General features: G+C 42.1%; 1 protein-coding gene across 6 annotated transcripts in view; it reads left to right on the top strand.

Annotated features, from left to right (window-relative positions):
• The window catches only part of LOC127415775 (receptor-type tyrosine-protein phosphatase kappa-like), a 300986-nt gene that overhangs the window by 59700 nt on the left and 223938 nt on the right, over window positions 1-17348 (top strand). For all 6 annotated transcript variants that reach the window (XM_051654679.1, XM_051654680.1, XM_051654681.1 and 3 more), the window contains one exon: window positions 11547-11669. In XM_051654679.1, the coding sequence (XP_051510639.1) occupies window positions 11547-11669 (123 nt within the window). The remainder of the gene's footprint in view (window positions 1-11546; window positions 11670-17348) is intronic.

Below are 17348 nucleotides of genomic sequence, written 5' to 3'. Positions count from 1 at the left end.
GCCTACTATAATGCGAAAAAATCTCATTCACAGTACCATAATCAAAACAACCTCATTGTAATTACTATAATGTGGCAAAATATTCTCATTACTGTAGTAGAAAAAATCTCATTGTTATTGTTGTAATACGAAGAAATCTCGTCATAATTACAACAGTCGAACAAATCTCATTGCCATTACTGTAATGCAAAGAAATCTCATTCTCATTACCGTAATCAAACAAATCTTATGATTAATGTGATGAAATATTCTCATTACTGTAGTTGAAAAAATCTCATTGTCATTACTGCAGTAGGAAGAAATCTCATTCGCAGTACCATAATCAAAATAATCTCATTGTCATTATTGAAATGCAGAAAATAAAAAAAATAAACATTCTCATTACCATAGTTTAAAAATTCTCATTGTCATAACTGTAATGCATAAAAATATAATTATCATTACCATAATCAAAGCAATCTCATTGTCAATACTGTAATGTGCAGAAATGTTATTGTCATTACCGCAATGCAAAAACAAATTATTGTCATTGCTGCAATGCAAAGAAATCTCATTGTCATTACTGTAATGTGAAAAAAGCAAATATTATTATCATAGTCAATTAAATCTCATTGTCATTACTATAATGTGAGGAAATATTCTCATTACTGTAGTAGAAAAAATCTCATTGTCATTATTGTAATACGAAGAAATCTCATCATAATTACAACAATCGAACAAATCTCATTGCCATTACTGTAATGCAAAGAAATCTCATTCTCATTACCGTAATCAAACAAAGCTTGTGATTAATGTGACGAAATATTCTCATTACTGTAGTTGAAAAAAATCTCATTGTCATTACTGCAGTAGGAAGAAATCTCATTCGCAGTACCATAATCAAAATAATCTCATTGTCATTACTGAAATGCAAAAAATAGAAAAATTAAAATTCTCATTACCATAGTTTAAAAAATCTCGTTGTCATAACTGTAATGCATAAAAATATAATTATCATTACCATAATCAAAACAATCTCATTGTCAATACTGTAATGTGCAGAAATGTTATTGTCATTACTGCAATGCGAAAAAACAAATTATTGTCATTGCTGCAATGCAAAGAAATCTCATTGTCATTACGGTAATGTGAAAAAAGCAAATATTATTATCATTGTCAATTAAATCTCATTGTCATTACTGTAATGCAAAGAGATCTCCCCCTCATTACCATAATCGGAAAAAAAAATCTAATTGTCATTACTGTAATATGAAGAAATCTTGTTATAATTATGGTAATAGAACAAATCTCATTGTCATTACTCTAATGTGAAGAAATCCCATTTGCAGTACCATAATAAAATTGTCATTATTGTATGTAATGCAAAAAATAAAAAAATAAAAAATAAAATCTCAATACCATAGTTAAAAAAAGTTTCATTGTCATTACTGTAATGCTGAAAAAAATGTCATTCTCATTAACAAATGCAAAAAATGTCATTCTTATATATATATATATATATATATATATATATATATATATATAAAAAAAAGAAAAATTATACAAAAAAATTTCATTTCCAGTACAATAAAAGAATAATCATACTGTTTGGAAACAGTAGGTTTTGTTTTTTTATCAAAACCATCATAAATCAAATTAGGGCTGCCTCCTAATAGTCGTCCAAACGTTAGTCGATGAGAAGAGTCTTGGTCGACCAAGTTTTGATTGGTTGGTTGGTCGCAGAAAAAAAAAAAAAAAAAACTCCACAGGAAGTCACGCAGTCAGTGACGGACAGACATGATCGTTTACACGGCTGATCCATGTGGTAATTAATTATGTCGGGCAGGAAATCCAAAGTGTGGGATCATTTTGAGAGGGTAAAGGATGATCCCAAGAAGGTGACATGCAAACTCTGCAGGCAAACGTTCACCTATCATTCATTGACCTCAAACATGGCTTATCATTTGAAACATGTAAGTAGCCTAACGTTAGCCACTTAGCATGGCCGCTCACTCTAACGTTAGATATCCTAGATAAATATGCACTATTAGGCTTATCCAAGTGTTCGTGGGAAGTGGGGAAGCTAAATTAGTACCTCGCTTACTGCATGTTTAACTTAATGTGCATTACTCTCTATAAATTAACAAAATGTTCAGACAGTCTCAGCTCAAAAACAGCTGGTTTTTCCGACACATTCAGAATCATTACCGATTTTGCGGTTGTCACTGCGGCTCGCTTCATGCGTGCACTTGTAAAATTTATATTTTAAAGGCTCATTATTACGGTTTAGTATTTCTCTGTAATGTAGAACAGTGTTAGCAATGTTACTTATAACATTCTTTCTCAGCCCTGGAACTCAAACCATTTTCTGATGCCCCCCAAAAGATATTTAAGTAATTAAATTAAATCAATTAAATTAAATTAAATTAATTCAATCATTAAATTAATATCATAAACATGCAACAACTAGTCGACTAATGGCTTAAACTAACGACTACTAGTCGATTAGGAAAATCTTTGGTCGGGGACAGCCCTTATCAAAGTCAGTCAAACAAATACTACCTTGATGTATAAATGATTTGCAACTTTAATAATATATATATATATATATATATATATATATATATATTGTTTTTTTTTTATAGTTATGAGAATGATTTATTTTTATTTTATTTTTTTATTATTATTATTATTAATTTTTTTGCATTATTGTAATGACTATTGGGAGGGTGAGGATAATGCCACAGTACAACAAATCTTAATGGTCCAAAAAAGAGCCTTCAATTTCCAAATAAAATATGTAATTTTTGCTTTCTTTCTTTTGATTTTAGGTTGAAAAATGATCCGGACCTTTTCTAGACAGGTTGTGTGAGATTCGACGAGGGACTATTTTTGAATTTATAAATTATTTATTGGTTGCACTTTATTTTACAGTACGTCTACTTTCAGTATAATTACAATGTACTTACCCAAGAAAGTACTGAGTAACATTAGGTAACTACATGTACGTAATAATATGGGTTAAGGTTAGGGTTAGGTATAGGGTTAGTACCTGTAGTTGTTGTAATTATACTGTATAGTACGTAAATATAGAACACTACTGTAAAATATAGTGGTACCGATTCATTTAAGTCATCCCTATGTTGAGGCAAACTGCAGCAGTTTTTAACTGGCATGCAAATGGTTGTCTTGTAAACGTTTGCTGATAAATACTGATTCAGCTAAAGCTATGGAAAAGATTTTTTTGCAAAGCATGCTGAGAGTGTTTTCAGTGACAGGGTTACGGAGGAGTATTTTGACAGTCTCTGAAGGTGTTGCCTTCAGCCGTTTTAATTAGTAGGAAATCCATTTACAATGTGCAGTTTTGACAATTTGCTCTACGAGCAGGAAGTAACGTTGTGCCCTTCAAGTAATATGCTTCTCCCTTTTGCAGGAATTGTGGGTGCTATATATACAAATATAGCTATATTACACTCTCAAAAGTCTGCTTGACCAACACACACACCAGAGTGCATGAGGATTGCTTTAAGTTGCGGTCAACACACTCTGCCTTCATGTCATGCTGCAGCCACTCGGGCACAGTGGAAGAAGTTATCACCTTTTGTTATCTACGTAATTTAACATTTTGTTCCAGGTAAAAGTGAGAGAAGCCAATTAGCCTTTATTGATGCCCTGTCTGTATTTTTTAAGCTTGTAAGACCGTTGGCCTTCATGTTTATATACTGTACTTCATACAGTATATCTCTACAGTGGCACAATGTTACTACACTGATAAGGGCTTTTCACACTTGAACTTGTTAACATATGGGCAGGGCCGGACTGGGACATAATTTCAGTCCGGGAGTCTCAAACTCGTCCAGGCCACCCAATAAACCCACAACAAATTGTAAAACCACAGCTGATGTTGGGGATTATGAATTAACAATACACTTTACGCTAAGGTTGTATAGTATGTTAACACATGGAAGTAACATTCCAAATTAGGTTTCAAGAAATAACAATGAATATTTTTTCATGCATTAGTTCATCTTATTTCATTTATACATATAATATTGTTAACTGATAGTTCATGTTAGTTCTTAATTATGTTGCATTATTGATTTTTAATGTTAAATTGTATTAGTATGAGTAGAGATTATCAGAAACCAAGATTACAAATGCTATAAAAGTATTGTTTATTTTTCATGGTAATTCACTATGTAATGTTAATGGATACACAACCTTATTTCAACATGTTACCAACACATTTAATGAAAAGCAATGAAACAGTGCCTCCATGGATAAATTACCCTAAATGTAAATATCATCATGCACTTTCTCAACAACTCCTAAACTAACTTTTCTTCACTAAATAGTAAAAAACTTATCTCGTCCTCATTGGTGATTGAAATCTTAGTGCAAATGGCTCCGCATATGGGTCATTTTTAATCATTCCTAGATAAACATTTCTTATTCTTTGTTTGACACTGTTCATAATTTTTGCATGACTTGGTTATAAATGTGTGTTGTCAAGTTTTGAGATTTCAAGGTTAGCATTCTTATTTGCATATATATTCAATTAATAACGTCAGCTGGACAATTTCTGCTCACGAAGAGCATGCAACTCATTTTAAGTGGAAATGTGTTTTTTTGTGGTAATGTCGCCGGGTAAAAAAGAATGTTAACCCAGGGTTTAGCATAGTGTGAAAAGCCTAGAATAGAACAGAACAGAGGCTTGATTTGTGAGGCTGATATAATGTCGACTCTCGAGTGAAGTTGATTAATCCGACACTCTCTGTAACTAACCTTCTGTAAAAAAATTTTTCCCATTTTACACAAAAGCAGCACACACACTTTTTGTGTTTCTTTATCTTGATTGGATCGTTATTTTTATGTTTTTCAATTTAGTTCTAGAGATGATGGCTTTATGATTGATTCCCCCAGCTCAAGCCATATAGTTTTCCACATGTGGCTAGTTTGCAATATTACGAATTGATTTTAAGGTACGCTTTTGGAGTTTAGGCTTATTCTGTGCCGATTTGTATTATGTGGCTTTTTCCCACATTGTATGGAAGATCTCATTCTCGATCACTATCTAAGTCTGTGTTTATGAATGTGTGGTGTTGGAGTTGTTAACCCGTGTTTATCGGGGACTGTGAAAAGGCTTTGCCCTTGAGGCTCTATCAGACACAATAATTATTTTATGATGTAAATGAAGAGCAGGCTATTATTTCATTAGCACGGCTGAATATTTGCAGCCATAGATTATTATGCAAATCATCCTGGTTAGTGTCCTTGCAGCCACACTGAATGTACGAGCTGTGTTTTGGGCCCAGCTGGAGTGGAGCGGCGCGTTATGGAGTCATTAAAGCTCTCAGCCCGTCTGTCCACGCACAATGGACTCTACAAGCACCACTACAGGTGACCAGCCGAAACTGAGGACGTGAAACGCCGTAAAAAAACAAATACAGCACATTCAATGGGGTATGAAAGATTATTCTCTCAGCAATGAAGGCAAATGGCTGTGATTCAGTCTTCCTGAATAGCTTTTGTCCCATTTAAGAGGATGATTTCTGGTCTAAGTGAATGAACTAGAATTGTTTTGAGCGTTTTGTCCTCAGGCCAGCTGTCCGCGGTTATTCCAGCATCTCGGCGGAGCCAGGCACATCCCGCGCGTCAAAAACAGTCAGATGGTGTGTGGAGGTGTTCGGTTTTGTGATGTTGAAGAATGTGTGTGTATGTGGGCAGACACTTCTGTTAGGACTGAGCTCAATTTCCTGTGCTGGAGATGAATTAAACTCCGTGGAACTGTGAAACACTGCGAGACGATTCAGTGGGTGTTGCATTTCTGTCTGGAATTTGAAGATGTTTTGCTGTGTTTTTGGCAACTCATTTGTTTTTAACAAGGCGTGTAGGCTTGATATGCAGACTCAACTATATAAGTAAGCCATTCGTAGGTTGATTTTCCCGAAATTGAAGAGCTGTGGTGCTATAACTGATTTGTTTGTTTGAGCATCCTGACCAGCCTTTAAGCATCTTGGTGTATTAATATACAATTAATAGGTGTGCGTATAGCCGGTAATTTACAATGGCTATTAGCGAAAATGGCTCATCCAATGAGATTTACTGGATTACTGTAACACATGACTAATTTATTAACTCAAATTTAATGTAATTTGAAGCTGTTTTTGCACTGATGCCAGACTTTTCATTTCTTATGAATAGGCAATCACAATGATTAAATAATCGCTTAATCACAATGAATAATCTGCGATTATTTGATACAACCAAAATGTATTAAGACAGAAAAATGTTGCTATTGCAGAATAATATAATATAATATAATATAATACAATATAATAGAGGTTGACCGACAGTGGATTTTGCCGATACCTATAACTAAAGTGGTGGGAAATGCCGATAACCGATTAATCGGCTGATATTTTTTAAAATTTCAAAAAAGTTTCTTATTCTTTTCTTACTACGACAGGCCCAGACAAAGAGTCCTAAATGAATAAAATCCTAGATGCAGTTGTTCAACCAAAATTCAACCAAAATTCCAAAAATAACCAGAAAAAATGAAGATTTGGTGCATAACACGGGACTTTTAAGTATAAACAAGCTCGAAACACACCACGGACTCTTATTTTGAAATGATGAAAAAACTATGGGCAACTTTCGCCATAGATTTTTGCAGATAACCGATAGTTCCAAAAAGCAACTGTCGGCAGCGATTAATTGGTAAAACTGATATATCGGTCTATCTCTATAATACAATACAATACAATGTAATGTAATGTAATATAAACAACAGTGTCAATGTTAAACTAACATTAGACTATAAAGACTAAAGTTGACCAAACAGATACTTTTAAATATTTGGAAATAATATAATATTTAAAATGTTATTTTTCATGTCATTCTACCCCTGTGGAATATCCTTAAATGATATTATATATCCCTAGTTTCCAGGTTAAGTATGAATATATCAATTAACTGTCAGTCAATAATCATAATCATGACAGCTTTAGCTATGAATAATCGGTAACACTTTACAATAAGGTTGTATTCTTTAACACTAGTTGACAACATTATATAGCATTTAAAAAACAGTGAACAATGCTAATGTCAACATATACTAATCATTTTTTTTTTTATGATGTACATGTTAACATTAGTTATGAACTATAATGAACTCTGATGAACATGCAATATGAACTAACTTGAACAAACAATGAACAATTTTATTTTCATAAATTCACATTAACCAGGATATAATAAATGCTATATAAAATTTTCGTTATATCTAATGCCTTTACTAATGTTAACAACTAGAACCTTATTGTAAAGTGTTACCGAATACTCTTATATATTGGTTTACGTAAAGTTCAAATAATCCAATGAGACTGTAGAAGTTTCATTTGTCAAGTAGTTAATTTACTGGATTACCAAAAGATTTTGTATTGATACGTTTACATGTATTATATGAAATATTTTTGGATTGAATTTCCATCCAAAATAACATTTACAGTGATATTTATTACTTATAATAGCTCATGAATACTCATAATTAACCAAATCAACCGTAATATAAGATTTTAGTCATACTGCTCACCCCTGCTCATTTTTAAGGTTTCTTTTGAGGTTTTAAGGCTCAGCAGCTCAGAATGTATTTCAGAAGGTTTCTTTGTGCTGTTGGATGCATGTAAAATTAACTGACATGTCTTTTAATTTTTTTCGTCTCAAGTGATATTAGTATGACATGGCACTAAGTGTGAGGATTAGCTGTAAATGACACCAGTATTATTAGTCTGCAATAATAATCCCTCAGATTAGACAGACAGTTACAGTTGTGTTTCTTACCATGTGTAACTCAGATTGGTCTTCGGTTCCTCTGTGTTCTTTTGTATGTAGTTGATTTCCACATTTAATACACTCTTGTGCCATTGGCATGAGGAACAAATGGTCTGTTTGCTGAAGTCATTGTCAGGAGTTTTCTTTCATTTGCATGTGTTTGATGTGCTGAATGCAGAGCGATGCCTGTGTAGTCTTCACCTTTAAATGGAACACTGATCTATATTACTTTGATGGAGAATATTCATTTTTAAATTCAATTAAACTAAACAAAATTGAGTTTTGTTTTTCAAGCAGTGCATCACTGGCCAATTTTTTGTGCTGAAATATTAAGGCCTATGCAATATACAGTATGCTGCAAGCTAGGTATAGCATACATTAATAAATTTAACACATTACCAGTTTGTCAGATATTGCATGCCAAATCACTCTTAAATATCTTATTGGTCAGTGAAAAAAAATTGCTGCAGAAAAAGGTCACGAATTACGAAATAAATGATTTCATACTTATACTTACAGAAAATAGATATGTTCCCCTCAAAGCTTTATTGTTGTGTGCTACTTTTTATTTGTAGCTTTTCCTGTAGCCTACTTTTTCTAAAGAGTACATTGACTGTAGTTTAACTAATTGAAAATATGATAAGCTACTAGCTTGGGTTAGGTTTCAGGTTAGTTCAGGTCAGTTTTTTTTGTTGTTTTTTTATCACTTTGGGATTGTGATACATTTGTGCAATTCTTGGGCAAGTTCAGATATGTCTTTCCCAAGCTTATGCAGGGCTGTTATAATTAGCACCTTCATCTGTCTGGGTTTCTGCTGTCTCTTGGACATCATTGAGAGGTTGTAAAGGTCAGTGGATGTAAAACACAGAGCGTGTGACCTTTACACAGGTGAGAAATCCTCTCGTAATGAATGCACTGCTTGAATAGTCACTAACAAGTTCTGAGTCAGGGACAATCTTGTTATACAGTTTTGCAAGCCGACAAAAGTTATCTAATCGTCCAAATACCTTGCCTGTGAGAATGGAGATTCTGGGTGTAGCAGTTGATTGGTGTAGGTTGTTGGACTCTGTTGGTGCGTGATGGAGATGTTTGGGTGCTGATTGCGAATTGCACGGCGCAATTCCCCATCTTGCAGGCCGGTTTTGGGTGCTGGAGGATGCTGCAGACCACCACGATCTGACATATTCTGTCATGATCAAATGAAAATGTGGACAAATCTCTCTTTAAAAAAAATAAAATAAAATAAATACACAAAAAAATAAACCATTAATTGCACCAAGTAAAAATGTTCTGATTCTGCTTCAAATAAGAGCCATATCTAGGTGAAACTCAAATATGTGAAGATGCTTTGTGATGTTTTTTCCTCACATTTTGGTGTTGGGGTTCTGGAGAAAAAAAAAGATATAAACTTCTGATGATAAAATTTCACATGAGGTATAAGTTGTTAAAAGATATGCAAGTTGCGACTGATGTAGGCTATACTTTAGTACGTGGTTTGTATGTCTTTGATTTGAATCAACCAAAAATGAGTTGAAACGTCAGCACCAACTCACCAAAGTTTATTATATTCACGTTGCTTGGGTGCATTGGATCAAAAAATCTTGATTGACATGGGTGCGCACTGAAGTTTAACGGAGACTCGCTTGTGGTAAAGACAAACAGTTTTGCGAAACACGCAGAAATACATGCCTGATTTTGAATTCATAACATCTATACATGATAAAACATAGAAAACAGCAGTAAAATGTAAGTTATGCACTGGAGAGAAACAAATCTCACGTATCAAACAGCACATGCATTCCGTCAATGCACCTGAAGCAGCAATCGCTCCACATTAAACTTTATGCTTATTGTTATCTTCTCTGAAGTGTTTAATAAAGTGCTCTCATGCGCTGGACAACTTGGATCATTAATTTTCTGCTTCAACTAGTCTCCGTCGTTTTTCAAACAAGTTTCATCATGCAACACATTTTTTACCGGGCTATAAAGTGATGTCACTGACGGAGATTCTCCCTGCTTGCTGCATATGTCCAACTAATCGATAATGAAATTCGTTCATTTGATGATTTTCATTATCAATAATTATTGATTTTATCGATTAGATGCAGCCCTAATTCAGTGCCCAAATGATTAGTAAGTGTTATTAGAAGAAATGAAGATACACAGTGGTAAACACTCGACTGTATCAGCTTTTTTGGTGCATGTTGCAGTCATCTGATTTGAAATACACACATATATATATATATATATATATATATATATATATATATACACACACACACAGTTGAAGTCAGAAGTTTACATACACCTTAGCCAAATACATTTAAACTCAGTTTTTCACAATTCCTGACATTTAATCGTAGAAAACATTCCCTGTCTTAGGTCAGTTAGGATCACTACTTTATTTTAAGAATGTGAAATGTCAGAATAATAGTAGAGAGAATAATTATTTCAGCTTTTATTTCTTTCATCACATTCCCAGTGGGTCAGAAGTTTACATACACTTTGTTAATATTTGGTGACATTGTCTTTAAATTGTTTAACTTGGGTCCAATGTTTTGGGTAGCCTTCCACAAGCTTCACAATAAGTTGCTGGAATTTTTTTCCATTCCTCCAGACAGAACTGGTGTAACTGTCCTTGCTCACACATGCTTTTTTATTTCTTCCCACAAATTTTCTATCGGATTGAGGTCAGGGCTTTGTGATGGCCACTCCAATACCTTGACTTCATTGTCCTTAAGCCATTTTGCCACAGCTTTGGAGGTATGCTTGGGGTCATTGTCCATTTGGAATACCCATTTGTGACCGAGCTTTAATTTCATGGCTGATGTCTTGAGATGTTGCTTCAATATATCCACATAATTTTCCTTCCTCATGATGCCATCTATTTTGTTAAGTGCACCAGTACCTCCTACAGCAAAGCACCCCCACAACATGATGTTGCCACCCCCATGCTTCACGGTTGGGATGATGTTCTTTGGCTTGCAAGCCTCACCCTTTTTCCTCCAAACAACAGTTATCATTATGGCCAAACAGTTCAATTTTTGTTTCATTAGACCAAAGGACATTTCTCCAGAAAGTAAGATCTTTGTCCCCATGTGCATTTGCAAACTGTAGTCTGGCTTTTTTATGCCCTCATCAGCCATCTGTTCCCCATCTTCCTCACCTGTTCTCCATTCCCTCATCAGCACCTGTTTGTACAAATACCCTCTAGTTTTGTTCCCTCTTTGTCAGTTTTTGATGATTGTTACATGTGTGAAACAGACAACTGTTACATTTTGTAAACTTTATCTTCATCGTCTTCTATGTATTCTCGTCTTCTTTGATTGTGGATTAAACTATAGCTGCGCTTAGATCCTGCTCTCTCGCCTCATCACTACAAAACGTGACAATTGTTGCCTTTTTGTTTGTTTTTAAATGTGAAGTGTGTAATGTGTTAGCTTCATCAAGGTTCATCAAACGGTCTGGTTGGGATACTCCAACAAAGTGTCACAGAGGCACAGTGTTTACACTTTTCATAGGAATCAACCTATGAATGGTTTTCTTACAGTTGTGTTTGCATATTAAGCTGGGATAGGAGAAAGAATTTAAACATAAAAAAAAAAATACACACTTCATCTCATGCACAGAAAGTGTGTATTATTTAGTCGTTAACACTAAATGCGTGTGTTCTACTTAAAGTTGTGCATTTGAGTTTGAATTGTCACATAAATATGATGTTGTCACTGTTGCAGGTGGCTGCACCTTTGATGATGGCCCAGCTCAATGTGACTACCAGCAGGATCCTTATGACGACTTCGACTGGACACATGTCAGTGCTCAGGAAGTACCGTACCTGCCCTCTGACCTTCCCCAGGGTGAGTCTATTAAACAGTAGGGTTTGAAATCATTAGACATGTCACGATTTGATTTTGAGTCATGGAGTCGCGATCTGATTCCAAAAGATTCTCGATTTTGACATTTTTGTTGATCGATCCAGAGTTGTTTGAGAAAGAATCATGATGCATCAGTGAATCGATTTTTCCTAGACACACCAGCTCTCATATCTGTGCTAAATGTATTAATCTAGATTCCATAACATGCAACGTACTGGCTAACTTCACAGTTCAAGAATCTGAGGCAAGAGAAGCATGTCTCCAGTTTGAAAGAACACAGAGTGATAATTGAAAGCTGAGATCGTCATGGTTACTGGTGTAACCTCCGTTCCCTGATGGAGGGAACGAGACGTTGGTGTCGATGTAGTGACACTAGGGGTCACTCTTGGGAGCCCGAGACACCTCTGGTCTTTGATAAAAGGCCAATGAAAATTGGCGAGTGGTATTTGCATGCCACTCCCCCGAACATACGGGTATAAAAGGAGCTGGTATGCAACCACTCATTCAGGTTTTACGCTGAGGAGCCGATATAAGGTCCGGCCTTTTCAGCGGGTAGTTCAGCGTTGTGGCAGGAGGGACCAACGTCTCGTTCCCTCCATCAGGGAACGGAGGTTACACCAGTAACCATGACGTTCCCTATCTGTCACTCACTCGACGTTGGTGTCGATTTAGTGACACTAGGGGTCCCTATACAAAACGCCACAAGGCTGAACTGTGTTACGTGAACTGGCGGTGTGTGGTGGGCAGACTTGCTGTGTGCCTCATAGCCAGCACACCAGGTCGACACGTAACCTCCCCCAACACAGTTATGAGTGTCGAACGGCCCTTTTTGGGGACAAGTCGACTACCCAGAGATAGAGACAGGCTTAACCCAGTCATGGCCTCTTTCCCCTTCTCTTTTTCCACTCCCTAAAAAAGAAGGGGGATTATCCGACTGGGCCGCCAGGTCTAGTCGGGGGGTGTCCCTCCCAAGGGGAGGACACCGCGGAGACCACACCTCGCCCCAAGAGAGTGGGGGACATTTAAGTGGAAGAATACATCACATGGTCTTTCCAACCATGTGGAGAGCCTTCAAGGTAGATCCTGCCCAATGGGGAGGAGTTACTACAACATGGAGACTGAGGCAGAGGGGCTCTGCCCAAGGAAGACGCAGTTTGCCAGTAGGGAAACGAACTAGCAGAAGATATAGATCGCATGGGGTTAGCCTTACAGGGAACCGCCACATGCGGAGCACCTACCCCAGAACCGGGCTCTTAGTTAGCGCGTGTACTGGGCCGGCAGCGAGTCTCTCCGAAAACTCGACTGCCACAGGGCTCGGAGGAAGTCAACCAGGGATCAACCTTTGTGAACACTACTGGGAATTAACAGCGCACGTCTTCAGCTCAAAAGGAGGTGGAAGGCGCTATGTGCAAGCGATACACCCGGCCGGCTATCCCGGGCTTATCCGCTTGTGTTGCGTGCCACTACCTGGGACGAAACCGGTTCCACCCGGAGGTTGTAGAACCTTGCAAAGGTGTTGGGTGTTGCCCAGCCCGCTGCTCTGCAATGTCTGTTAGAGAGGCGCCTCTGGCCAGGGCCCAAGAAGCCGCTACACCACGAGTAGAATGGGCTCGTAGCCCTACCGGGGGCGGCATGTTTTGGGCGAGACATGCCATAGTTATGGCGTCAATGAGCCAGTGGGCGATCCTCTGCTTGGAGACAGCACTTCCTTTCCGCTGTGCACCGAAGCAGACAAAGTGCTGCTCAGAGAGTCTAAAGCTCTGCGTGCGATCCAAATAGATGCGCAAAGCGCGCACCGGACACAGCAACGCCAGGGCTGGGTCTGCCTCCTCCTGGGGCAGCGCTTGCAGGTTCACCACCTGGTCTCTAAAAGGAGTGGTGGGAACCTTGGGCACATAGCCCGGTCGGGGGTCTCAGGATCACGTGAGAATAGCCCGGACCGAACTCCAGGCACATTTCGCTGACAGAGAACGCTTGCAGGTCACCTACCCTCTTGATGGAAGTGAGCGCAGTCAGGAGGGCAGTCTTCAAGGAGAGTGCCTTAAGCCCGGCTGACTGCAAAACTCAAAGGGGGCTCTCTGTAGACCCTGAAAAACTACAGAGGTCCGATGAGGGAACAAGGCGTGGCCTGGAGGGATTCAGCCTCCTGGCGCCTCTTAGGAACCTGATGATCAGATCATGCCTCCCTAAGGACTCACCGTCGACTGCGTCATGGTGTGCTGCTATGGCAGCAACGTACACCTTCAAGGTGGAAGGGGACAGCCTCCCTTCCAACCTCTCTTGCAGGAAGGAAAGCACTGATCTGACTGCGCACCTCTGGGGGTCTTCCTGATGGGAAGAACACCACTTAGCGAACAGACACCACTTAAAGGCATACAGGCGCCTCGTAGAGGGAGCCCTAGCCTGAGTGAATGTGTCTACCACCGCAGGTGGGAGACGGCTTAGGTCTTCCGCGTCCCGTCCAGGGGCCAGACATGGAGATTCCAGAGGTCTGGGCGCGGGTGCCGGATGGTGCCCCTTCCCTGAGAAAGAAGGGCCTTTCTCAGGGGAATTTGCCCGGGGGAGCTGTCACGAGGAGCGTGAGGTCCGAGCACCACGTCTGGGCGGGCCAGTAGGGTGCTTACCAGGACGACTTTCTCCTCGTCCTCCCTGACCTTGCACAGGGTCTGTGCGAGCAGGCTCACTGGGGAAAACGCATATTTGCGAATGCCAGGGGACCAGCTGTGCCAGCGCGTCTATGCCGAGGAAGGCCTCGGTGAGGGCGTACCAGAGCGGGCAGTGGGAGGATTCTTGGGAGGCGAACAGGTGCACCTGTGCCTGACTGAATCGACTCGAAATCAGCTGGACCACCTGAAGGTGGAGTCTCCACTCTCCCTTGAGGGTAACCTGTTGTTACGGCGCGTCCGCCGAAGTGTTGAGGTTGCCCGGGATGTGAGTGGCTTGCAGCGACTTGGTGCTGCTAACTCCGTTGGAGGAGACGGCGGACGAGTTATGACATACAGCGGGAGCGCAGACCGCCTTGGCGGCTGACATATGCTACCGCTGCCGTGCTGTCTGTCCGAACTAGCACGTGCTTGCCCTGGATCAACGGCCGGAACCTCCGCAGGGCGAGCAGAATTGCCAGTAACTCGAGGCAGTTGATGTGCCAACACAGCTGCGGACCCGTCTAGAGGCCGGCGGCTGCGTGCCCGTTGCCAACAGCGCCCCAGCCCATTTTGGAGGCGTCTGTCGTGACCACGACGCGCCTGGAGACCAGTTCTAGCGGAACACCTGCTCGTGGAAACGAGAGGTCGGTCCAAGGGCTGAAAAGACGGTGACAGACTGACGTAATGGCCACGCGGTGTGTCCCGTGGCGCCATGCCCGTCTCGGGACTCGAGTCTGGAGCCAGTGCTGAAGCGGCCTCATATGCATCAACCCGAGCGGGGTGGCCACCGCCGAGGACGCCATATGCCCCAGGAGCCTCTGAAAATGTTTCAGTGGAACCGCTGTTTTCTGTTTGAACGCCTTCAAACAGGCCAGCACCGACTGGGCGCGCTCGTTCGTAAGGTGCGCCGTCAAGGAGACTGAGTCCAACTCCAAACCGAGAAAAGAGATGCTCTGAACCGGGAGGAGCTTGCTCTTTTCCCAGCTGACCCGAAGCCCTAGTCGGCTGAGGTGTAAGAGCACCAGGTCCCTGTGTGCGCATAACCCGTCTCGAGAGTGAGCTAGGATTAGCCAGTCGTCGAGATAGTTGAGAATGCGAATGCCCACCTCCCTTAACGGGGCAAGGGCAGCCTCTGCGATCTTCGTAAAGACGCGAGGGGACAGGGACAGGCCGAAAGGGAGGACTTGTACCGATACGCCTGACCCTCAAACGCAAACCGCAGGAAGGGTCTGTGTCGAGGAAGGATCGAGACGTGAAAGTACGCATCCTTCGGGTCTACCGCCGCGAACCAATCTTGATGCCGGACGCTCGCTAGAATGCGTCTTTGCGTCAGCATCTTGAACGGGAGTCTGTGTAAGGCCCGGTTCAGTACTCGCAGGTCCAAGATTGGCCGCAACCCACCGCCTTTTTTCGGTACAATGAAGTAGGGGCTGTAAAACCCCCTCTTCATCTCGGCTGGAGGGACAGGTTCTATCGCGTCCTTCCGTAGGAGGGTAGCGATCTCCGCGCAAGGTAGCAGCGTTTCCATCTTTCACCAAGGTGAAGTGGACACCGCTGGACCTGGGCGGATGCCCAGCGAAGTGAATCGTGCAGCCGAGTCGGACGGTCCGGACCGGCCCTCGCGACGGACTGGAAAGCGCAAGCCATGCACCCGAGTTCCGCGCAAGGGGGACCAAAGGGACAACGTCATCGGATGTACCGGCGGGTGGGGCCTCGCGGCGGGGCAGAGCTTGAGGTGCCACACCCCATCGTGGCCGTGCTGAGTCAGAGGACATCGAAGCACTTACCTGGCTCCTTGTGACCACCCCCGGAACAGCCTGGGACGGGGGAGGAAGAGGCCTGTCCTCATGACCCGTGGAGACTGTCACATCGGGGGCGGATTTGTGCCACAGCTGGGCGCTCAGGGCGGGAGACCGCCGCTGGAGCGCCAACCTGCCAAATGGAGTGGTGGACGGTGGTCGTGATGCCAGCCGTACACACCGAATATGTGACCCAGGGAACAAGGAAACCACTCTTGCGGAGCTCTTGAGTACTGCAGCCACTTGGGCATGCAGCGCAATTAAATGCAAAAGGTAACAAAAAGAAGATCTGCTTACCAGCTCCAGAGCAGCGGGTTTCGTTGTCCCTGGGTCGCCCGTCTCAGGGGCGCTTCGAAGACCTCCGTGGGTTCTTCGGTGCCGGCTGTGAGACGGGTGGCGTCGGCTTCCTGCGGTGGGCTCCACGCCGGGGCCGGGCCGGAGGGGCGGGCTGCGGCGGAGCCGGTGCAGTCACCGCAGGGGGACGCCCTCGGCGATGAGTAGATGGGGGGATCTTGAGCCACGCCGGGGCAGGACAAGCCGGCTAGCATCCATCTACTGCTCTACCATCGAGAACTGCTGGGCAAAGTCCTCGACAGTGTCGCCGAATAGGCCCGCCTGGAAAATGGGGGCAGCAAGGGATCGTGTCCTGTTGGCCTCACCCATCTTGACCAGGTTGAGCCAAAGGTGGCGCTCCTGGACCACTAGTGTGGCCATCGTCCGCCCGGGAGACCGTGCCGTGACCTCCGTCGCTTGGAGAGCGAGGTCGGTCGTCGAGCGCAGTTCCTGCATCAATCCCGGGGCGGAACTACCCTCGTGCAGTTCCTTTAGCGCCTTGGCAGACTTGCAGGAGAGCCATGGCGTGCAGGGCGGAGGCGGCTTGTCCAGCAGCGCCGTAGGCTTTGACCGTCAGAGACGACGTAAACCTACAGGCCTTGGATGGGGGCTTTGGGCACCCACGCCAGGTGGCGGCGCTCTGCGGGCATAGGTGCACCGCGAGCGCCTTTATCCACCGGGGGATTGCCGAATAACCCTTGGCCGCCCCACCATCGAGGGTAGTGAGAGCGGGGAAGCTGAAAAGATCGGGACCGGGCAGTAAAAGGTGCCTCCCGCGATCTTGTCAGCTCTTCATGCACTTCCGGGAAGAAAGGAACGGGGCGGGGCGTGGCTTTGAGCGGCGCCGCGAGCCCAGGAACCAATCACAGAGCCGCGAGGGTTCA

The sequence above is a fragment of the Myxocyprinus asiaticus genome, chromosome 25 (assembly GCF_019703515.2).
Source record: "Myxocyprinus asiaticus isolate MX2 ecotype Aquarium Trade chromosome 25, UBuf_Myxa_2, whole genome shotgun sequence".
Classification (NCBI taxonomy): domain Eukaryota; kingdom Metazoa; phylum Chordata; class Actinopteri; order Cypriniformes; family Catostomidae; genus Myxocyprinus; species Myxocyprinus asiaticus.
This window is presented reverse-complemented; position numbering and strand designations above follow the sequence as displayed.